The sequence below is a fragment of the Myotis brandtii genome, unplaced genomic scaffold, assembly GCF_000412655.1.
Source record: "Myotis brandtii unplaced genomic scaffold, ASM41265v1 scaffold240, whole genome shotgun sequence".
Taxonomy (NCBI): domain Eukaryota; kingdom Metazoa; phylum Chordata; class Mammalia; order Chiroptera; family Vespertilionidae; genus Myotis; species Myotis brandtii.
The window spans coordinates 5,966,669-5,990,914 of NW_005359064.1; the positions used below are offsets into that span (position 1 = coordinate 5,966,669).

At 47.3% G+C, this 24,246-nt stretch overlaps 1 protein-coding gene across 1 annotated transcript in view; it reads left to right on the plus strand.

Moving 5' to 3' along the window:
• EEFSEC (eukaryotic elongation factor, selenocysteine-tRNA-specific) overlaps window positions 1-24,246 on the plus strand; it is a 251,577-nt gene that overhangs the window by 183,473 nt on the left and 43,858 nt on the right. The window contains exon 7 of the mRNA XM_005866956.2: window positions 16,739-17,395. Coding sequence (XP_005867018.2) covers window positions 16,739-17,395 — 657 coding nt within the window. The remainder of the gene's footprint in view (window positions 1-16,738; window positions 17,396-24,246) is intronic.

The window sequence follows — 24,246 nt, forward strand, 5'->3', positions numbered from 1 at the left end:
CTCATTTTAATTTGCAAAATTGAACCAAGATCGAGACCAGTAAAGCCAGAGGATGGTAAATATTCCTGGCTTGGTGAGGAAGGGTGGCTCTATTACTGCTGTGAGATTGGGAGATTTATCTTGGGGATTATGGATATTCATGGGCCGATTGTGATTTGCGATATAACATGACTCACATTGGCCTGTGAGTTACCCCAAACAGACTTTGCACAAGCTTATGCCATTAAGCTTCCAAAAGTCATCTCAAGTGAATTGCCCTGTCCCTCTGCTTCCTAGGAGACCAGTGAGAATAACAATCACTCCAGCCACCACCACGGCCTCTGAGCATTGTTCTCGTTCTGCTTCACAACATGTGGTATTATTCTATGTCCAGGTTACAGATGAGGAGACTGAACTGAATGTCCCCATCATGACCATTTCCAGTGCTGCCTCCCCTCAGGGGCCGCTGGTCCCTCAGTTGCAGAAACTGTGCCTTATTCTGCCTATTGTGCCCAGAACAGAGCAGGTGCTCAGAAAATGATGCTGAGTGAATGTTCCTGAGTGGGTTGACACTCTCGGTGCTCTTGCCCTTGATCTGACCAGGTGTGTCTGGCTGCTGCAGCACAGGGTTGGTGTTTGTCATCTGGGTGGCTCGGCTCACAATGGCCTGACCCCCAGTGCATGGCAGGGGGCAGCACATTGAGGCCAGCTGCCTGTTCCTGTAAATAGAGCTTTCTCTTCGATGGTCGCTGCGGTGGCCGAGTTGAGGAATTGCAACAGAACTGTGTTTGCCCCGCAGAGCCTAAAATATTTACCACCTGATAAAGTTTGCAACTCTTGTTTATGGGCTGCAAGGAAGCTGGCAAATGGCCCTTTTTCACACCACTCTTTTGAGTCCTTTCTCTGTGCCAGGCCTCACCTGGGCATCCCACATATCTTAATGTCATTGTCACAGTAATCCAAATAAAGTTGGGATGCTCATCGCCATTCTATGGATGATGAACTAGTAATAGCAATAGTGTTAATCACTAATTTTTATTGAAGAATGTAGCTGAGCTGATAGGGCAGAAACTTGGTGTGGAACCTAACTGTTGTCACCTTACCCAGGTCTTTGAGGTGGGCAGTTTGGAGCCAGGGAGGAAGGTGCTGGGCCAGGGAGGCAGGGGGAGTGATGGGGAAGCCTAACAGGGGTGGTTTGGAGTCTGCTTCTGCCCATCCCCCACCTTTGCCCATGCTGTTCCTGTTGTCCTGTTTTATTTTGCTGACATAGAGCTGTCAGCTCCATGGAAAGCTCCCTCTGACTCTCCAGGCTGGTAGAGTGCAGCTTTTCTACCCCACCCAGTGGCACCCTTGATGTTCTGCCATTCAAACATTTCTCATTTACATGTTTAAAGTGTCAGCTCATGGTGCCAATTCAACACCAACAGGAATCCCAAATTTGGGATGCGGTGAAGAAGGAAACTTTATTCAGTGCAAAACAGCTCAGTTGTGATACAGCATGGCTCCATGGCTGTGAGGCAGCCCGAGTCAGGCCCCTCTCCAGCTAGACAGCTCTTCTCAGCCCTTTGCTTGCCTGCTCTGCTCCTTGCTGATCTTCTTCGCCCTGCACTGGCCTGCTCCACTCTGTCTGGCCTGCCCTGTTCTGTGCCAGTTGGCTGCCTGTACTAGTCTGCTCTGCTCCAATAAGACGTCGGTATTCCAGCTCCAGTGAGCTCCAGTGGGAAAAACACACAGTTAGTTCAATGGAAAGGGAAAGTACCTTCTCAGAGCCAGAGAGGAGCTGACTCACATAGAAAGTTCCCCCACTGGTCTCTGATTGATCTGTCCTCATGCAAATGAAGTCTCCAAATCCTCAGTTTTTTGTGGTTTTTTCCCCTCACAGTTTTGATTGGTCCAAAAGGCACTGTCCTGATTGGTTAGAATGGAGCCACTCTGATTGGTCATTGAAGAAGCTTATGGGGAAATATAGCTGTGCAGCTCTGATTGGATGGGGAAAGCCTCAGTCCTATTCAGTCATATTGGTTAAAATAGGATTCCAGGAACTCCTTAATAAGGGCTGGCTCAGAAGGCAGAAACACAATGCCAGCATGCAGTTCAGTGCAGGCTTCTCCCTGAAGTGCAGTTTTCTTTGTTGTTTGTTTTGCTTTGTTTTGTTTTTTTAATTTGAACAGTTAGTCACCAGGAGCCGTTTTTAGTAGTAATCTTCTTTCAGTAGATATCAGGGTCCACAAAAGTAATTTTCATTGTCCTTAACTAAACTCAAACTACTTTCTGAGCAAGTACTTATAAATTCATAATTAGAAGTCAGCTTCATGACAAAAAAAAGAGACGAAGGCCACTCAGAGGCAGCTTTACTTACCACAGGCAGAGCTGAGCCCCTAGACCAGTGATGGCGAACCTTTTGAGCTCGGCGTGTCAGCATTTTGAAAAACCCTAACTTAACTCTGGTGCCGTGTCACATATAGGAATTTTTTGATATTTGCAACCATAGTAAAACAAAGACTTATATTTTTGATTTTTATTTTATATATTTAAATGCCATTTAACAAAGAAAAATCAACCAAAAAAATGAGTTCGCGTGTCACCTCTGACACGCGTGTCATAGGTTCGCCATCACTGCCCTAGACCCTTCTCCGAGGCCTTGCTCTCTCCTGGAGGGGGGCGGGGGGGGGGGTTCTTCAGTCCCCCTGGTGGGCCTGGGTCCCACAGCGGCTGCTGGCCCATACCCTATGGTTTCTGCAGTTTCATTCCTGGAGAAGAGAGGCGATACCCCCTTTTTTTTCTCTGGGGGCAGAGGTGATAAGCCTTGCTGACAACACCCAAGTCATGTTTGTGACCACTTCCTCACTTTGCTGCAGATTTGGGGTTAGACCTCTGTGCCAGCCATAGCCATTGCTGTCGGCCACTGAACTTGCACTTCAGGGCCAGGCAGTGCTGGATTTGTGTCCTCTTTCACTGTTTATCAGCTTAGTGACCTTGGGCAGTTGCTGACTCTGTTTCCTCATCTGTCAAATGGTGATGACAGTACCTACTTCCGGGGATGGAGGGGAATTGTGAGGAACAGAGAGAATGACATTCAGTTTGGGTGAGGACATTTAGTTCGGGAAAGAATCTATCTGATGGTCTTTCTGCAGGGACAACACATTGCAGCCGGGTGGGATGGTCTTTCTTTTTCTTTTAATTTAGTTTTTAAAAAGCTTTCCTCCCCCTCCATAAATCAAAGCAATGCATGATTACTTTAGAAATTTCTACAAACTATAAAGAAAGTAGGGAGAAAAAAGCCTCACTAAGAAACCCATCACCCAGAGGCAACTGCTATGTATAGTTAAGATAATATTTTAAATTTATTTTCATGCCTTGATTATTTGTTCAGTATTGTAGAAAAATCCCATTTCCAAGCTGCTAAAATTGCTTCATATATTTGATTATTTATATGACATCTCATCCATGCTTTATTTATTTATTTATTTTTCTATCACCTTTTATCCCCTCTATGCCCTCTTCCACCTCCACCCATTCCCCTCTACACCTGCAATAACCACACTGCTGTCCATGTCCATGAGTTCTCTCTTTTCTTCTTTCCTTTTTTGTTCGATCCCTCCACCACCCCACCCCAACCAAGCTGTCTGCTTGCTCTCTATGAGTCTGTCTCTATTATGCTTTCATCCACGGTTTATTTAGTCATTTCTCTACTGTTGGGCAGCTAGGCTGTTGCTATCTTTTGGCTATCATAAGCAAGAGTGAGGTGAATATTTGAGTGATTCATCTTTGCCATTTGGAGACTTTCTTAGAGGTGGGATTCTTGGCCATAAAATGTAGCAGCAATTAGCCCTTTAATAAAGGCTGGACCAACATGATCTCAAGTGCCAGTAGGGATGGTGGTATAGGGGGCTTGTCTTTGTCTCCGGGTGATTACATGCAGAACAGGTCCTTGCCTTTGGGCACTGAGGTGGAGTTGGGGTGGATCTGCTCAAGTTTGGGACAGAATATTTTAGTGTTTCAGAGCACCTGGCTCTTGGGCCTGGTCTGGGGCTGCGCCTTCTGCTAGCCAGCTGCTGTGCTGGGCACTACTGGGAATGTTCAGAACAGCTGAGACTTACGCCATCTCTTTTGTCCTCACCTTGGCTATGGCATGGCTGTTTCCATAGGTTTCAGGAGGAACAAGAGACAGTCTCCCATCCTGTGCCAGCTGCTTCAGCCAGAGTTACTTCAACTTCCCCATGTGGAGAGTGTGAGATAGACCAGACTCACACTCTGACTCCTTGTCTTGTGGCCATGACTTCAGGGTGTTGCTGGGGAAGGAGGCTCAGTCTACAGTTAGGACACTGAGCTGAGAATAGGAAATCTCCAGCTTCCCTGCCTGCCCAGTACACTTCCATCTTCCACTTTTCTTGGCCCAGAGTCTGGCTCAGAGTAGGCTATCAGTCTTTATTGCATACATTTATTGGAACATTATTCTATTAAATTTAATTAACTAAATGTCTATCTTTTTCATCACACAACTAATTCATGAATGCCTCTTGTAACAAAAGTGAAACTTTTCAGCTAAGGGGAAAGGGGTCGTTGCATCACACCCCATTCTGCTGCCTATGTAGAGGAGACACCACTGTTAATTCTTTTGAGCAGCGGTCGCCAACCATTGGTCCACAGACGACTGGTGGTCCGTAAGGTCCGAAAGGTTGGTGACCGCTGCTTTTGAGTGTATCAGTCTGAACCCCCTCTATGCATTACATATATATGTATATCTCTAAAATTATATAATGTTCCCTGGCTAATGTGGCTCATTTGGTTGAAGCATTGTCCTGTGCACCAAAGGGTTGCTGGTTCGATTCCCGGTCAGGGAACATACCTAGGTTGCAAGTTCGATCCCTGGTAGAGCATGTACAGGAGGCAGCCAATGGATGTTTCCCTCATACATCAATATTTCTCTCCCTGTCTCCCTTCCCCTCTCTCTAAGATCAGTAAAACATATCCTCAAGTTAGGATTCAGAAAACAACAACATAATGCCATTTTGTAAATGTTTGACATCATATCATATGATTTTTGCACTTTTCTGGTTTTTCCCAGTATTGATCTTAGATATCTCACCTCGTCCCTACATACAGAGCTGCTATACCGCTTGGCCACTGCCTGTGTGGACATTTCATATTGTACATAGCTTGTCCCACTGATAAGCCCTCAGATTGCTGTCCAATCTCTGTGGTTATTACCTGTGTTGCAGTGATCGTCTTATCTGGCAAAGAGGTGTGCATGCTTCTCCGTGGTAGGTATCAAGAAGTGAGAATCCCACCCTTGGAATTCAGTTTCATGAACTATTCCTGGGTCCCTTCTCTATTGGCAAGCCCTGCCTCATCAGGACAAGATGCAAAGATGGACAAGATGGGGCTCTTGCCCCCCAGAGCCCTGCCGCAGCATCAGCTTCTTCTTGTTCTGAGCCCCACCCCATAGATCTCTGCCCACACCTGCCTGGCACCTTTTGGCATTTCCCCTCCTTACTCTCTTGATCTTATTTGCATGGCATCATCCTTCTAAACCCAATTCAGATGTTGTCTCCTCTCTCCTGGATCCCTGAACCCCTCGGGCATGGCATTCAACATGCCATGTTCTCTCAGTAGCACTTCACATATCTGCCCCTGCACCCAGTGGGTGAGTGGAGAGCGAGAGCCATGGCTTCCTACATCCCCAGTGTCAGAGTGTGGGGCCTATCTCATAGCAGGTGCTACTCGAATATGTTGAGTTAAACCCAGTTAAAGGAATTCTGGTGGTGACAGTAGAGATGGGCCTTGAAGAGATGCTCACTGTGAAAGGTGAGCAGGAGGGCACTCAGTGTGGGTATGCAAGTGGGAACAGAAACATGGAGTGTGCTGGGGGCCCAGCTGAGAGCTCCAGAGAGCCCTCCACAGATGCGAAAGCGATCAGGCTGGAGAGGAAGTCCAGCTGAGTGCTAGTGGGGAGTGAGCACCAAGGACATTGTGTGACCTGGCCTCTATACTTGGCGGGCAGTCTAAGAGAAACGTGGCGAAGAGGTGGCTGTTGTGGGAAATGAGGCCCTTTGAATGGGAAGAGATGGTATGAGTCAGGTGAACCCCAGGATTTGCTAGCTTATTGGCTATGAAAACTCGAAGGATGAGGAGGAAGCCAGAGGCTGCAGTGTGGACGGGAGTGGGACTGGAGCCACCACATTCAGTGGGCCTGGCACTCAGCAAGTGCTTTGTCAGATACTAGACACAGGCCTCCTTATTTTCACGGAATCCCTCTGGCCTAGGACATATTAGCCCCATTTTACTAGTGAAGAAACAGGCTTAGAAATGTTATAAAACTTGCCCAAATTTTAGAGTTAGAGTGAAGGGCCCAGTGTGCCCACCTGGGAACAGGGGACCATGGGGAGGGGTGTGTTCATGTAAGGGCGACGTGGCTTTGGTAAACCCTATCGAAAGAAAGGGGAGCCTCAGGGCTATAGACCCCTTTCTCTCCACCTGGACCTGACCCTTTGAGATCCAAGCCTGCCTGGGTTCTTTGCACAGACTCGGGGCTCTCAGATGTGCTGTGGTTGGCTCACTGCTCCACAGTGATAGTTTTTCTGGGCCTAGCCCTGAAGACAAAGCTGGTTCCTTTGGATTGCCTCCCAAGGATTCCTTTACCCCCTAAAAAGTCCAGGGATATCATTAAAAACAAAGCCCCAGTCGTCTAGAAAAAAGAAGAATCAAACATTGGTGTAATTCAATTTAAAGTTTTATGGGATGACAAATGTGTGGAGGGTGGCTGGGAGGAGGAGCATAAAGCTTCCTGGCAGGCAGGCCCCTTGTCACTTTTATGGTTCTTCATTGTTGCAGCGACTGGGAGGTTAATCACCACAGTTTGTTTGTGAGGTCGCCATGGACGGGCAGGGGCCTTCAGCAGGCCATGTGGTAGGAAACCAAATCCATTCCTTCTGTCCTTGTGAGCCCACCATGTGGCAGGCACTATGCAGGGACCATCAGTGAGCAGAATAAACCCAGCCTGCCCACAGTGGCTGTTCGTCCACCTGGAGTGGGAACCCCACAGAAAACAACTGAGCACATAGGCACCTATTGGAAATTATGATAAGGTGCTGTGAGTGCTGTGAGGAGCATTGTAGGGTGCTCCAAGTCTCTGAGCAGATGACCTGAGCTGACCTGGGGCCGAGGGGCTTAAGGAGGGTGAGGAAGTTGTGTATGTAGGGAAGATGCACGGGCCCCTGTGCAACACTGATCACCCTGGGTTCAGGAGCCTGGCCTGGGTGCTTGGGTTGGGGAGGAGGGATCAGAGCAGACAGACACATTGACAGGCAAAGCTCTGCCCCATCCGTGAGCTGGAATTGGGTCTTTGGGTGTCTGTGGGTCTCCAGGCTTCTGAAGATCATCATTTTCTTTTCATAGGGGGCATTTCTCATTGCTAAGCAGGGACCCCTGAGAGAAAGGGCTCCCCATCTCTTTCCTCTCTGTCCCCATGGGACAGTTGGTCTTTTGCTGAGGCTTCAATGGAGTTTATGCATAGAACAGATCCCAGCTCTGGTCAGCCTGCACAATTCCCTGGAAACAAGGCCAGGTGGAAGGAAACATGTCTCAAGTGCTGCCAGGACCACATTTCCTGGCACTGGCACCCAGAGGGCTGTGACCCCAGGAGAAGGGCTGGGCAGCAGGGAGAGGCCTATGCAGATCTCCACCTCATTGCTTCCCTGCCCCCATCATGTCTCACCCCTTCCACCAAGTGCTGAGTGGGGCCTGGCAGGGTCACAGTAGGTGGGGAGCTTTCACCCCTTTGTCTCTGGGGTCAACTTCATAGAGCCCTTCCCTAATAATTGAGGGAAGACAGCAGTAGAACACCATGCCTAATCTATCAGCCTAGCAACACTAGAAATGCCTGCAAAATCAAATGCTAGTGAGAGTCTGAGAAGAAGCCTTCTCTTGCACTGATGGTGGGGCTGTAAGCTAACCACTTCACAGAGCAATCAGTAAGACCTAGTGAAACAGAAAATGGGTCCCCCACACCAGTTTTCCATCCAGATACCTACACTAGAAAAGCACTGTGCACGTGTATAAGTTGATGAATACAGGAATAGTCACTGCAACATTATTTATAGTAGTGAAGAATAGCAGCCAAGGTGGCTATCAATAAGGGCATGGATAAATAAAAGGTGGAGTTGTCATAGAAAGGAATACTGACCCTGGCTGGTGTGGCTCAGTTGGTTGGAGCATCGTCTTATACACGGACAGGTTGTGGGTTCAGTTCCTGGTCAGGGCACATACCTAGTTTGTGGGTTTGAGCCCCTCTAAAATCAGTAAGTATGCCCTCAGGTGAGGATTTTTTTAAAAGAACACTATATAGCAGTAAAAAAGAATAGCCTAGATAGATTGATAGGTAGAAGTATATCTAGATCTATATAAACATATAAATAGATCTATAAATCTGTATATCTTTCAATATAAATAGATGTCAAAAACATAATACAGAAGGAAGGAGGTAAGTAGTAGAGTTAAGTGATAATATGGTACCATTTGTATAAACTAAGAAACAAATATACTATTAGGGACACATACATGGGTGTAAATATATAAATAGAAGGACATAAAGAATTCATGAAGGTAATTGCTACAGGGGATTTTGAGGGAGAGGAGTAGGACAGGGGGACTTCTTTCTCAACATCAAGACTTGAAGTATGAATGACAATATCTTGGTCAATTCCGGATGGTGAGAACAAAGGTGGTTATTATTTGATTTCCTTTCTGAATGAATTTCATTCCTTGAAAAAATAAGTGGGTGAGAATTGAGTCCCTAAGTTTCATTTGACATTCCGTTCTTGCATCCCAGAGGTGGTGCCAGGGAAGTTGGGGTCTGAACAACAAGGGAAAAGCTGGCATTCCCCAGGGGCCCACGCTGCTCTCTCAGTTAATGCATTACGTGGGGGATGTCTTATCTGTACATAGCTCGAAGAAGAGCAGCCAGATTGAAACCTTATTAGGTCTGATGGAGCCAAACCTAGACTGATCTTTAAAAGCTTATTTCATTTTCCCCGCTCCGGTCTGAACCTCTTTGAATTGAAGTAACTGATCCTGCTGTAAGGTTATTAGTGTCAAATCTTGTGTGTTTCTTTTCCTCTTCGATTTACATTTGATTAAGTAAGATGAAGTTGCAAGGCCCTGACCCTCGCCTTTGGCACAGCCAGGAGCTCCCAGGCTCATTAATGGAATGATAATGGATAATAGAAGTTCAATCTCATTACAGCCAATACCATTATTACAAAAATTTCTGCACATCATAAAGACTCCTAGGCACAGGGTTTTGCCCACTTCTTTCAAGCATCTGTTAATTCTCTAGAATGCCAGGAGGATCCCAAACACTGCTGTCCCCTTAGTTTGTGTGATGGTGTTGGGCCTGTCCATTTCGTATTCTATAGAAGGAATGCTGCCAAAGACCTCCCTGTGGGCAAGTGAAATTCACAGTGGTGATTGTGTATCATTTTGGTTTTCTGTGGTGGAGTGGACATGTATTTGTGGTTTGATAGAGTAATAGAGTACGGGCTCTCATGACAGGCAGATCTGGATGCTACAGATACGTGTCCTAAACTCCGGGGCCTCAGTTTTCTTGTCTGTAGACTGAGATCATGGTCAGCCACCTCAGAGCTTGTTAGGAGAATTATATGGACTGTGGTCTGTAAAGCTTCCTCACAGGGCGTAGGTATCCAGCAGATGTGGAATGTGTGTCTTTTTTATCTCTCTGTGGGCCACGTGGTGACATGATGAAGTCCATTGGAACATTCATTGGGTGCTTGCTATTCCATGCAATGTGCTGAGGAGAACGGGTGAACTCATGATGATTTCCACCTGGAATCGCTTCCATTGGTGGTTTTCAGTAGCCTCAGAAAGAGAAACCAGGTCCTTCTGGGCACAGTATCCTGCAAAATCCTCAGAATGCTGGAAAACCAAATTGCAGATAGTAGACCAGAGAGAGTATCTGACCATGTCAGGTCTGAGAGGAGAGAGACAGAAAGGGTTCATTTGCTCAATCAGCAAACATTTACTGAGTGTCTGTCCTGTGCTAGGGGTTACCGTGCTACCCAAAGACAGACACCAGGAAAGTAAGGTCTGAAACCAATCACTGGGCTCAGCCAGCAGGAGGCTGTTGCTGACCTTGGCCAGGGCAGCTGCAGCAGCTGATGGCAGGAGGAGAGAGAGCTGGACTGCTCCTGCCTCTGCAGCCTGGGTCTCATGGCAGGCCTGGCTTTCCTGGCTTTATTCCATGCCTGAGAAGGGCTCCTATCACAGTGGCTGGTGAGGGATCTTCCCTCTGCTCCTTCTCCAGAGCCATCTTTCTGGGTTCATCCCTTGGGGGCACTGCATTGTCCGTCATCCAGACCCCCCAGCCCCTGGCAGGGCCGAGCTACTCTGCCCCCAGCTCCAGCCAGCCCATGGCACAGATTCTGCTCAGCTGGTCAGGAGACAGGGCCTGCCTTTTGTCCCAGAGTTTATTGTCCCATGTCTCATCCTATTTGCTTTGTGACCTTGGAGACATCAAAACCTCTGTTTCTTCATCCATAAAATTGAATGTAAAAATATTGACTTGCCCTATAGGGTTTTTATGAAGAATAACTGACCCAGATGATGGTAAAGCTTCTTTGTTCATCAGAAAGGGCCAAACTGCTTAGCAAGCGTGAACTTAGGTTTTAAAAATTGTTTCTTGCTTGATGTATTTTCCCTCCCTCCCTGAGTCCATTCCTCTCTTCCCCAGAAGTGCTTGATGCCAGGCAGATGGCAGACAAGAAGAGACAACCATACCCTGTGGGGAGCCAGACCAGGAGTTGGGCCTGACTGGTGGTCCTTTCCTGTCCCTCTCAGACAGGTGTCTGGCAGCAGTAACCCTCCTGCTCTGTCACCCATCTTCCTCTGCTGCCATTCTAACTACACTCCGCCAGGAAAACATGGGGCCCTGGTGAGCCTCAGCCTTACTTCTCCTCTGCTTAGAAGGCTCCTTACCCTGGAGGTTGAATGTAACCTCTAAGTGCCCAGCCAGTCCTGCTCCCACAGCAAGGGGATGTATCTGCATGGACCTTTATGGATATGTAGATGCCAGACTTGGACTGGAATTCTCCAAGGGCAGGGACAGTGTTGTACCTATCTATGACTCCATTCATTTATTCCACAAATATATATTGAGGTCTCCTGTTTGTCAGGCAATGTGCACAACACTAGAAATAAAGATGGAAAAAACAAAGCCCTCATTGTCATAAAGGCTACATTCCAGTATAGAGAGACAGTCAGTAAACAAATATGCCAGGTGGTAGTGAGTGCTATGAAGAAAAATAAAACAAGGAAAAGAATATGGTGGTCCTATCTCTTATTGGGGAGTCAAGGATGGACTCTGATAAAGAGACACGAAGTGAAGGAGGAAAGGGAAATAGGGATATCTGGGGGAAGAGCATCCCAGTCAGAGGCAAATGCAACGGCCCTAGGTCAGTGGTTCTCAACCTTCTGGCCCTTTAATACAGTTCCTCATGTTGTGACCCAACCATAAAATTATTTTCGTTGCTACTTCGTAACTGTAATGTTGCTGCTGTTATGAATCGTAATGTAAATATCTGATATGCAGGATGGTCTTAGGCGACCCCTGTGAAAGGGTCATTCGACCGCCAAAGGGGTCGCGACCCACACGTTGAGAACCGCTGCCCTCGGTAAATGCATGCTTGGCATGTTTAGGGAGCAAAAAGCAAGAAGGCTTATGTTACTGAAGTGACACGAACTGGTTGGGGGGCAGGGGAATCACAGCAAATAAAGTCAAGGGAATAATGGGCTGATTTCAGGGCCTTGTCATAGTAAGGACGTTAGCTTTTTAGGAGCAAGATGATAAGCTGGTAGAGAGCTTGGAGGAAAAACTCCAGTGTCATATCATCTTACATTTAAGTTACGCTGTGGAGAATGGATTGCAGGGGGAAGGACATAACAAAGCCCAATGGGTCAGTGACCAGGGTAGGCAGTGGATGTAGTGGGAAGAGCTGGGACCTGTTTTGAAGATAAAGCCCATTACATCACCTGATGACTGGATTTGGGTACAAGAGAGCCGAGGAGAGCCAAAATGGAACCACATTTCTCCCAAGTGTCTGAAAACGTGGAACTGCCATTTCTGAGAACAATTGGACTGAAGGAGATAGGTCTTAGACATAATGAGGTGGAGATGCCGCCAGACATCCAAGTGCAAATGCCAGGAGACTGTTAGGTGTGTCTTCTCCCAGCTCCCGAACTTCACCTCTCCTGGAGCTGCCAGGTCCTTTTCTTGTGCTGTTTCTGAGACATCTGATCACAGAACTCACAGCTGCCCCTCCAAAACCTCGTCCGTATTCTCTCCCAGTTAGTGTAAGGTGGGCCCTCAGACTGGAAGTCTGGGAGTTCTTCTGTATGTGCCAATCTCTCCTCAGTCCACATCCAGTCTGTTACACCATCCCATCCTTTTACTGCAGAAAGAATCCTCTGAGTCTCTTCCTTGCTAGTCTCCTTCTTTCCTTTCATATTTCTCCACTTCTCCTAATCTATTCTGCACACCGTGTAGCCAAAGTGGTTTTTTAAAAGTGCACATTTAAAGGTGTCGTTCCTTTGCTCAACTCATTACCACCAGTGGCTTTCTGTTATTCTTCACATAGTGAAGGTGGCTGGTCTGTGTCTCCAGCCTGACTCCACTCCCCTCAGCCAGCCTCATTGTCTTTCAGTCCCTTAAACAAACTACATTCTTTCCCATCTCCACCCTGCCCTTTCCTCTGCCTGGAGTCCCTGTGGGTGGTTCCTTCTCATCCAACTGGTCAATTTCAGTGCCACCATCTCACGGAAGCCCTCCCTGACCACCCCGGAGGAATTAGGTACTCCAGTTATTTTGTCTAATAGTACCTCCCATAGTTTTGTAATCCTGAATTTATTAGTTGATTATTTAATTCATGCACTACCACCACCGCCCCCCACAAGCATAGGACTGAAACTGTTTCTGTTCTACTTACCCCTGTATCATTGAGATGCGTGAGAGAAACTTAATAGGTATGGGTTGAATGAGTGCATATACAGTGCCTCAGCCTCTTGACATGGATATTAGTAGATATAGGGGGAGCAAAAGTAGGTTTACAGTTGTGAGTGTGTGAAACACCACTTATTCTTATTTATTTATTATTGTATTATTTGTATTACAACTGTAAACATACTTTTGCCTACCCCTATATTGGGTGAGTGAGTTGTTAAAAAGATGGGTAGAAAATAAATGACTGAAAAACTACCTACTTTTCTCTATTTTTGGTGTCCTAAATGGAATTTTATATTCTTGAAATGTGTCTTGGTGAAATGAGGACTTGCCAATGCTCCATGTGGCAATGCTGTCTGCATGCACCCTGTGAGAGCCCACAGTAGTGTCGCACTACCCTGTCCCTATCTTTATCTGTTTCACAATTTCCTGTCGAGGCCCTTAAAATCTTGATTTACACAGTTATTAGTCTTTCTGCTCTTCACGGTGCCCTCTTAAGGCATTCTTTATTATTTTAATCCTAAGAACACGAGCCCTGTTGAAAAGAGAACATGCTTTGAATAAAGCCTGCTAGGCAGTCAGCTCGATGGTGGGGGTGGGGCTGTTGGTAAAGGCTCTGGCTGCCCTCTCTCACAGGAAGGCTCTTAAACACAAGGGTCTCTCAGGCCCCTGCAGGGCTGGAATCTCAGCTCTGTGCTCTGCCAGGTGTGTTTTTGCCACGAAGGGCATTTCTCTTCCAGAATCAGGGGCAAGCATTCTCTTCAGAGGTACTGGGTTTTTCAGCAGCCTCCTGTGCTTGGCACTGAGGATGCAGCAGTAGGTAGACCATGGCCCCTGTCTTAAAGATTTAGAAGTGACCATCTATAGGAGACTGGTGGTCAGTGCACTCCCATAGGGGAGCGCTGCTCAGCCAGAAGCCCTGAGCTGGGCTCACGGCTGGCGAGCTCAGCAGCGGTGGCTGGAGCCTCTCCCGCCTCCGCGGCAGTGCTAAGGATGTCCAACCACCAGCTTAGGCCCGCTACCCACGGGGAACGGGCCTAAGCCATCAGTCGGACATCCTCTGAGGGCTCCTGGACTGCGAGAGGGTACAAGCTGGGGTGAGGAATTTTGTGCACTGGGCATCTAGTTTATTATATTGTCATTTAAATCATTTAGCACATAGAGGTGGGACTGACAGGGCCGTCAACCAGCAATGACAAGTCAGGTTCAGAGTCACAGAGGATAGTAAGCAGCTCTGTCCAGAGGAGTCCCTCCCAGAAGGTACCCTGAGAGCTGGGATTTTAGGGATAAATGAGAATTTGCCAGGTGAAAGAAGTCCCAGGGAGAAGGAACCTCATGGACCCAGGGCAGAGACATACAGAACTACAGGGTGTGTAATGAATCATGAAAGCTTCCATTGGCTGTGGTTAAAGGGTTGGGAGAACATGGGTCAGGAAGAGCTGTAAGATGGGCCTGATGGTGGGAGGCTTCAGTGAAGGCAGAGGAGTCCAGCAAGCAGAGAAGGTGCTGGGAGCCATGGCAGCCCCCACCTACCCTGAGCATGTCTCTCACGGGGAGGGACTGGTTCCCCATAGAAGTTCAGTTGACCAAAGCATTTTCCTGTTAATAACAGTTTCACCCAAAAGATTAGAAAGTCATGATGTAGAGATAGGAGCCCATGTACATGTTGGTGCCAAAGGATTGCATCATCAGACCTGTGTTTTAGAAAGCTGGCTGGGAGGAGGGAGAGCAGGGTTTCAGGCCAGAGAACATCACACTGGGCTGTTGCAGTTCTTAGGAGAAGAATTGTGATTTGGGTTTCTACCTCACTGAGCAGACACTTAGTGTAAGATAATATTCAAATTCTCCAGTTACTTTGAGATGCATTCCTAAAAATCTAAGTTTCCCATTGCCCTTACAGATCATTTCAGAGATGTTTTATGTTTCTCTTTGATTGATCTTGGCTGTGGCTTTTGACACTGTGCTTCTCACTTTCTCTGCCCCCTGACCTCTTGGGTAGGTAGTTAATGATCTTTAAACAAACACTTGAGTATTATGGCTCTCCAGGAAGGGACCTGGGCCTGATGTCAGCATAGCATTCTCCCTTTATCCAGGGAGAAAATGAGTGTGCCCCACACCCCACTTTGTAGACAGGGATGTTTGTGACCTAAAGGTCAAAGTTGTCTTTAGTTTAACAGTTTTTGATGGTAGGTTTTCTGAAATATACATTTCTCTGCTTTGTTAAGCAGAAATCCATGAACATGATTTCATCTCACCTCCGAGACAGTGGATCTTTATAGGAGCATTCATTTATTTTGTGACCATTTGTTAGAGCCTATCCCATGTCTGTTCCTGATTTACAAACTGTGGGTGCAGAAATCTGCCTGGTACAGAGTCAGTGTAATGGTTTAGAAGCAGAGATAAAATCAAGTTTGCCTAAACTCCTGGGTGATTTCCGCCTGCCTGCCCTCCCCTCCCCGCCCTCCCTGCTGAAGCCCTCCCACCTCTTTGTTTATTTCTCAAATTGAACAAGCCTCTTTCAGGCCTTTGCACTCATTGGTTCCCCTGTTTAGAACTTTTTCTGGACCTTCACACAGCTTCTTCCTCTGATCAGGTCTTGGTTCAGACATCGCCTCTACAGAGGTCTTTCCTGACCACTGATCTTAAAAAGCCGGGCCCGCCCTAACTGGTTTGGCTCAGTGGATAGAGCATCAACCTGCAGACTGAAGAGTCCCAGGTTCGATTCCGGTCAAGGGCATGTACCTTGGTTGCGGGCACATCCCCAGTAGGGGGTGTGCAGGAGGCAGCTGATCGATGTTTCTAACTCTCTATCCCTCTCCCTTCCTCTCTGTAAAAAAATATATTAAAATTAAAAAGCCAGACCCTCCCTCAACCCCAGGCCTTCTCTATAACATGTTATATATAATATGCGTATTATATAAGTATATTAGTTATATATACTTATATAATACGCATATTATATTAGTATATTAGTTATATATACTTAAACATAAAATTTTGTATTTTATTTGTATTAATATAATTTAGTTAATATTAATATATTACTATATTTGTAATTTTTTTTCTAGATACTAACTTCTTTAGAAACAGACTTCATTCTATTCCTACCCTTAGAACAGTGCCTGGCACATAGCCAGGGTCTATGTGTTGATGAATGAACCGTGGCCCTGCCCAGGAGAAGCCCACAGACTAGGAGGCAGGCAGGCACAAATTAAGCAGTGATAGCACAGCAGGCTGAGTGTGATTCAGAGGGGCTGAGGTGGCACCACGGAGAAAGACAGATCCTACCCACTGGAGTCTGGGCAGATATCCCAGAGCAGTGGTGTTTGGTCTTGGCTTTCAAGGACAGATGAGCATAACTTGGCAGGCTGAGGAAATGGGGGGACTATTCTGCATGGGGTGGCAAGCCTATATAAGAGGGCTTAAGGCAAAAAAGTGTGGGAATGGGGCTTGGGGTAGAGCAGGGACTAGAAGGTTGGAGGAAACTAAGGTAGTGCAGGATTTGGTTGCTGTGACCACTGCCCACATCCTGGACTAGGTGCCCTGTGGACCTAGGCCTGTATTTGTAGGGTGGAGCCTTCTCTGTCCAAGAGGAGTCTGGCCGGCCCCAGAGCTCCCTTTGGCTGGCACACCAGGTGCCAGGTGAGTGTTGGCGGCACTGGGACAGGGATTTCTTCAGCTGGCGCCCCTCACCTCAACCTCCAGGCTTGTGGGTCTCATGAGCTTTTGTCTCTTGCTCCTGACTAGGTGGTGAAGAAGGTGAAGTCCATGCAGATGTTCCACATGCCTGTCACCTCGGCCATGCAGGGAGACCGGCTGGGCATCTGTGTCACTCAGTTTGATCCCAAGCTGCTAGAGCGTGGCCTGGTGTGTGCCCCTGAGTCCCTGCACACTGTCCACGCGGCCATCATCTCCGTGGAGAAGATCCCATATTTCCGGGGACCCCTGCAGACCAAGGCCAAGTTCCACATCACACTGGGCCACGAGACGGTTATGGGCCGGTTGATGTTTTTCAGCCCTGCCCCAGACAACTTTGACCACGAGCCTGTGCTGAACACCTTCGATTTCTCCCGAGAATACCTATTCCAGGAACAGTACCTCTGTAAGGATCTTGAGCCAGGGTCAACAGGCAGTGACCAGGCTACCGAGAAGGCAGGCCAGGCCACAGAAGGCCTCTGTCCCCGACAGCAGTGGGCCCTCGTGGAGTTTGAAAAGCCTATCACCTGCCCTCGGCTGTGCCTGGTGATTGGCTTCAGGCTAAATGCGGACATTCACTCCAACATGTGCCGGCTGGCCTTCCATGGCATCCTGCTGCATGGGCTGGAGGACAAGAACTACACTGAGAGTCTCCTGCCCAAGCTGAGAGTGTACAAATTGAAGCACAAGCACGGCTTTGTGGAGCGGGTAAGCAGCTCCTCCCTGCCCATTGCCCTTCTGCCGGGCTCTGGTGGCTGGGATGGGCACAGTTTGGCATCTGAGATGAGAGCCAGGAAGGCATCAGAGACCTGATCTCAACTTCTGTAGTTTTTAGGCAAGGAAACTGAGGCCTTCAGGGGTCAAGTGGCCCAAGTTCTTTCGTTAGTCACTGTGCCAGGGCCTACACCCAGGCAGGGAGCCCTCAGGGAGTAAAGGCGCCCACACAGGGAGAGCAGGCCTGGCTCTCACACAGCCAGTTTCAGGCAGCAGCGTTTCACCTAGGCCAGCAATCACTGGTATCAGTGGCCTTCCTGAGCCTTGGAGGGGAGGCTGGGCCCTGCCCTATCACCCTGATGCCAGGCCCTGACTCTCAGGGCCAGGGGGCGGGGGGAAGGGGTAGCCTGAGCTTTCATCAGGCAGGGTGGCTGCTGTGTCTGCCCCAAGCCAGTTATGTCAAGGGGAGGAAGTATATGACTGGTCTTGCAGGCCATACTGGGTCAAGTCTGTAGGGTGGGGGAGTAGGGGCTAATGGTAGCAGGGGGTTCCAGAGAGCAAGAGGCGGGAAGGTACAGGAAGATGACAGAAAGGGAGGGTCCAGGTTGCTGGCTTTCTGGGGTATCTGATATCACTGGAGGCAGTTTTTAAATGTGTGAGTAAGCCAGTCTAGTTTATAGGCCTATCATTAGGGTGGATGGGTATGATGGCCTGAGAGAGCCTACACAGGGCCCCAAAGTCCTGGAACCCTCTTCTTCCCTTGGGTGGACCTGCCCACCCTCAACATCCATCCATATAGGTCTGAGTAGGAATCCATACCTACTGGTCCTCAAATGAATGGGTGGACAAATGTGCAAATCTCACTGTCTCTGGAGCTGGCTGCCTGGATGTGGGTTTATGCAGGTAAGGGATGGTCATTAGGGGAGGGAAAGGTAGGAGGAGGGCTGGGACTTGGCTGTAACTGACTGAGCATGGCAGTGCTGCAACCCCAGTGTTAGGGAACTCAGGCTCCTGGTGGGATGTGCCCTGAGGCTCTCAGCAGGCCTTAGAGTTCTGCTCCTCAGACAGTGTCAGACCTATACTGAGCAGGTGCTCAGGAGAAGGCTCCCGGAGCCTTGTGCATTAGACAGTGTTGGAGTTCCCATTGCCTACCACCCTCCCGTCTCCCTTTCTTCTTCCAGATACCCAGGTTTTCTCCTCTGGAACTTTCTGTCATTGCAGACCCTTCCCCTCCCCTCCTCATCTCGCAATGCTTCCTAGGTACTCAGGACCTGTCCCTCTTCTCCTACTCCTACTCCTAATCTGCCCTCCAGTGGGGAAATGAGAGCAGCCCTTTCCTTACCCGCTCACAGATCTGAAACTCAGGATTCCTAAATCGATGAACACAGCCCTCCAACTCAGCCAAGCACAGTTCGGTCACTCGGTGTGTGGGCCCTGGAGCTGGGTCTACATCCCACCTCTGCTGTTCTCTGGGCAGGGGACTGTCCTCTGTGAATGTTGGTTTTCTCATCTGCAGAGCAGTGGCATATGCTAAGCTCCTAAGGTCACTGGAAAGTGTTGAAGGCTGACAATGGGGGCCTGTTCCAGGGCCCCGTCAGCCCTAGGCCAGCCCCAAAAGACTGTTGACGATGAAGGTGATAAGGCACACATCACTCATTTGTCTAGCTTGATTTGTTAGCAGCATTATGGAGTATAATTATTTTGTGGTGAAATATCTACCGTGGAGTAATGCCCCACTTGGTGTATTCATGGATCTAATTGCCCACACACAAGCCTATCAGTGGTGGGGCAGCAGTCACCTCCTTTGAAGACAGGAGCCTGGGTTTGTGAGGAGCAAGTAACACATTGCTAAAATGAATCAAGCTGGAGTGTCCTTGGTGGGAGACTTTCCTTCCTGGTAAGGTTGGTAAGGCACTGAACTTGGGCATCAGCATACCAAGGACAGCCATTTTATTTCAGCATCCTCATTCATTCAGGGCAAACTACAACCTCATAGGGTTGGATTGAAGGAGCCACCATAGCACAGGGCATCACATGTAAGAGTTCTAGTGCAGATGCAGCCAGAAGGCTGGACTGTTTGTGAGGGGTGGCCCTGTTTGCTTTAAGCAAGAGCCAGAGTGCCCAGAGATTTTCAGATCGCTTGGTCAGCCACAGTCTGGGCCATGTGGGAGACTGGTCAGATGTGTAGGACGAAGGCCTGGCAGGCCTTGGGTCAGTTCCACCCTCAACACCTCCTGAGGTAGAAATGGGATGGTTATGAGACTTCCCTGCACCTCAGGTATGTTGCAGTGCTGCCCTGTGAGGTCAGAGGGAGACGAGATGGGGGAATACACGTGAGGGCCCGAGATTAGTACTTGGCTCCTAACTCTGTGCTTGCTGTTTTCATGATTATTAATTTTTAAGCTCTTAGAATCATAATAATAACTCCTAGAGCTTGGGGCCAAAATGGTATTTCACTCCTTACCCCTGGACATCATTATCCCTCTTTGAAGCACAGGGACCAGTTCCCTGACCCCTGTCAAGAACCACCCAGGGCTGGTGGAAGTGGCACGTTTTGGGAGGGAGCTAAAAATCAGTCTGGCCCATGGTTGTAGTTGTCCAGCGCAGGGAAAGCCCCATGCTGATCTTTCCCTGGCCGTACTTAGCTGCCTCCAAAACTTCTTGGACACATCACAGCTATCTCCTAGCATCCCGGGCATGCCTCCATTCAAAGAAGTCTCAAAGAGGCCAAGGCATCTTGAACAGGTTAAATTCAATCTCCCAGGATGGATCTTCACCACCATGGCAAGCCAACTCCCAGCCTTTACTCTGTCCTGCGATAAGGACAGAGCACAATGGGCAGGCTCATTGTGTGCTCTGCAGGCACAGTCAGCTTTCTGGGAGGTCCTCCATTCATAGAGAAGGAAGGCCCAGCCCTCAATAGATATGTGTTGAATGAACACTTTCCACCTGGAGGGCTTAAAGTATATAGGTCTTCTGAACCTATCACCTAAAATATATTATTCATTCAATAGAGGCCCAGTGCACGAATTCGTGCATGGGTGGGGTCTCTCGGCCTGGCCTGCGATCAAGGCCAATCAGGGCGGCCGGCTGCGGGGAGGGACCACGGGAAGTTGGCTATGAGAGCACACTGACCACCAGGGGGCAGCTCCTGCGTTGAGCATCTGCCCCCTGGTGGTCAGTGCATGTCATAGCAACCAGTCATTCAGTCAACCAGTTGTATGGTTGTTTAGGCTTTTATATATATAGACTAGAGGCCCAGTGCACAAAATTTGTGCACAGGTAGGGTCCCTAGGCCTTGCCAGCGATCAGGGCCAATCAGGGCCTTCTGGCTGCTGGCTGCTGGCTGCTGGCTGGGGCCTTCCTTCGTTCTGCGCCGCCCCCTGGTGGTCAGCACATGTCATAGCAAGTGATCGAACTCCCAAGGGGACACTTGCATATTAGGCTTTTATATATATAGATATGGTCAGATGTTTACTGAGCTCCTGTGTGTGACAGGCACTGGGGATACAAGATGGACAATGTTCTTGTCTTCACAAGGGGGACTGGCAGAGAATAGTAGATTGGGCACTTTTAGGTAATAGTAAGTTCTGGAAAGAAAATAATTGAGGGAGGTAACTGGGAAATGCTGAAGACCGTGCATGGCACATTGCAGAGGCCAGCTTTCAGGCCTCCAGCCTTTCCTCTTCCTGTCCTAGTTTTCTCTGGATCTCTTTCTGAGCTGCTGCAATCAAATACAACATAATCAACTCACCACTGGAAGTGGCTTTCCTTGCTCAGCAACAAATGAGTCACTTGGGAACTGACATTGGATGCAGCCTCATTCTCATTTTTTATTTTTGTGAAGAAATTATGCTGTGATGACTTATACTGTTTGAAATTTTCTCACTTTTCTGACCATTGTTTTTCTGTGAGCTGGGACTGTATGTGATGTCAGTGTATACTGTATTCTGTCAGCAGAGCTGGTAACAAACACAACACTTTGCCATGTGATTCAACTAAATAATATCCACACCCCACAGAGCCTTAGAAGTATGACATTCAAAGTCCACTTTTTCTGTTTTGAATATACAGTGGTGGATGTGCACTGATAATACAAGTAAATAACTAAGACGTGTGGTTGGATGCGATGCTGTGGAGCTCTCCCTGTGTCACTGCAATTTGTCATGCACCTGGCACCTCCTAGGTCTGTGTTGCAACTGCTCAGCTCTATGCTGTGAACAAGATGGAAAGGAGTCAGTGTGGCTGAGTGCCAGTAAACTTTACTTATAGATGCTGACATTTGAATTTCCTATAGTTTTCACCCATCATAAAAGTCTTCTTCTTTTGATATTTTTCAACCCACTGGAAAATATAAAATCTATTCTTAGCTAAAGGCCATACAGAAACAGATAGTGGACAGGATTTGGCCTTCTAGCTATAGTTTTTCAACCCCTGATCTAAATGGTAAATAGGAGTCTTGAAATAGAATACACATACTGCAAGGAAAAGTCTGTCACCTACGCTATAAGTTCTCCTCTCTCTCTGCATTCCCTAGGAGTCAGGTTCTCCGGTGGGCCTTGGTTAATAGAGCTGGTGCAGAGCTCCCACCCCAGCTGGGTAAAGGGAAGTGAAAGTGTTCTAAAGAGCTGTCTTTCTAGGGAGAGGGCTTGGGGAAGGGAATTAGAGCATATGGTGATGAGGGAAATTGTTAATATCCCGTTTTTAAGTAAAAATATAGAAATGTAAGGTTATGAACACAGATAAAAGAAAAGAAACTATGAATGGCATAAGAAGTGTAGTAGAATTTCCACAGTAACTAAGGAAAAACTGAAATGAATTTAATTAAACCAACAAAAATAAGAAAAACAAGATCACTGCTCATAAATAATAACAAAAACAGAAGGAACAAAACTAAGCTTTAGCCACACTAAATGTGACTAGCTGAGTTCTCCTATTTAAATACAGAGACTACAACATCTGGTTATATGCTGTTTATAAGAAACACACTTAAAGTGATAAACAATGGTTAAGAATAGAAAGATGTTAGGTGACTATAAACAAAAAGAAAGTATGAGTAATAATATTAATTTCAGACAATGTAGAATCTAAGATTAAGAATACTAACCAAGATAAAGAGGACATCACGATAAAAGGCACAGTTACAAACTTGTATACACAAAACATATAAAAACAAAGGAGAACTTGGTAAAAAATGGAATAATAATTGCAGTGGGACACTTGCGAGTGCATATTTCAGAATTGGACAGGTCCACTAGACAGCAGATAAAAGATAAAGAGACGTAATACAGTCACTATGCTTGATTTCTAGATAGGCAGATGGAAATTCTTACATCCCATGAATAGAGAATATATACTTTTTCCTATATGTATGCCACATTTACAGAAACTGAGCATTCAGCAGTAATCATTTTAAAATATTTATAGAACACTCACTATGTGCTGTTTTCAGGGCTGGAGATATAACAATGAATAAGAAAAGAAAAATCCCTTCTCTCATGGAATTTGAATTTTAGTTGTACTTGAAGCCACAGAAAAAACCCAAAGGTTTTTTTAAAGTAGAAATCATAAACCATTGAAATTAGAAATGAAGAATTTATATGTAGATATGGCTATAGATATATAGTTTGTGTATTCAGTCATTCGTTCATTCTTTCATATATTTTCTGCTTGGAAATTAGCAAACAGTAAATTGTCCATTGGTTAAGGCCATTTCTCATACTATTATATAATGTTGAATCCCTTAGTAATAACTTTTTTCTCTTTTTGAGTTTTCTTGCAATCCTTCTATTACATTGCAGACAGCTTTAGGTTCCCTTGAAGATGACTTTAACACAGGGCCAAGATTCAGACCCTTCCATAGCAGCAGTATAGAACTAGGATTCAGTGCATTGTCTTCGTTGTATTTCCTTTTACCATCAGGTTCCTGTTTATGACAAGCCACTCTAGTTTTCTCTTTAGAGTACCATGTGAAGTTTTCCTTTTAAACATATATATTTAAAGAAAACTATTAAATAAATAATAGTACACGTGTGCAAAGATCTGGTGAAAATAATGAGGGGTGAAGGATGTGCCACAGCCAAGGCTGGGAGATGCTGGCCCTGTCCCCAGAGGTCCCTGCACCTGAGCCAGCAGCTCCTCTCTTAGGGCGCTCAGGACAGAGTCTCACAGGAAACGGGGTCTTCCTAGTGCAGGACAGACTCCTGCCCATGCCAGAGGGACATCCAGAGGGCTACAGGGGCCAGGAGAGAAGCAAGAACTGCTGAGGTGGGAGGAAGTGGTCTGGTCAGGGAAAAGCACGAAAGAGCTGATGACCTTTGAGGTGTGTCTCGTCACTGTTCAGATATTGGGGGCAGGGTGGTGGTGGAGGAGGACATGGAAGAGGGGCTTCCCAGTTCCAGGCACTGTTTCCACAGAGGCACAGAGCTGTCATGCAGGCCCTGGCCATTTGGAAAAGAACCCTGAGCCCAGGGTCTCCAGCAGCTGCAGGGCAGGGATCAGGAGCTCCAAGAGGTAGACCAGGCCAGGTACTGAAGCCAAGCTCTTTATCCTCAACCAGGGGAAACACTGCAGACTGGGGATTATAGGGGAGGCTTGTTCAACTTGTAGTAGAGAAATGCTCTGAGCAGGGCTAGCAGAGCAGCCTACAGGGAGGCTGTCCACTCGTCCCCAGCCTCGCCCCTCTCACCCAGCCTTCTAGTTGATTTGAATCATCTGGCCATCACTAAAGTCACCTGTTTTCTTACTTGTAACAATAGCATGAAAAGAAGTGGGCAAATGAGGGCTCAGTGCCAAGGACTGTGAGTGCTCTGTACCCCTGCCTGCTCCGTTTTATACCTTCTATT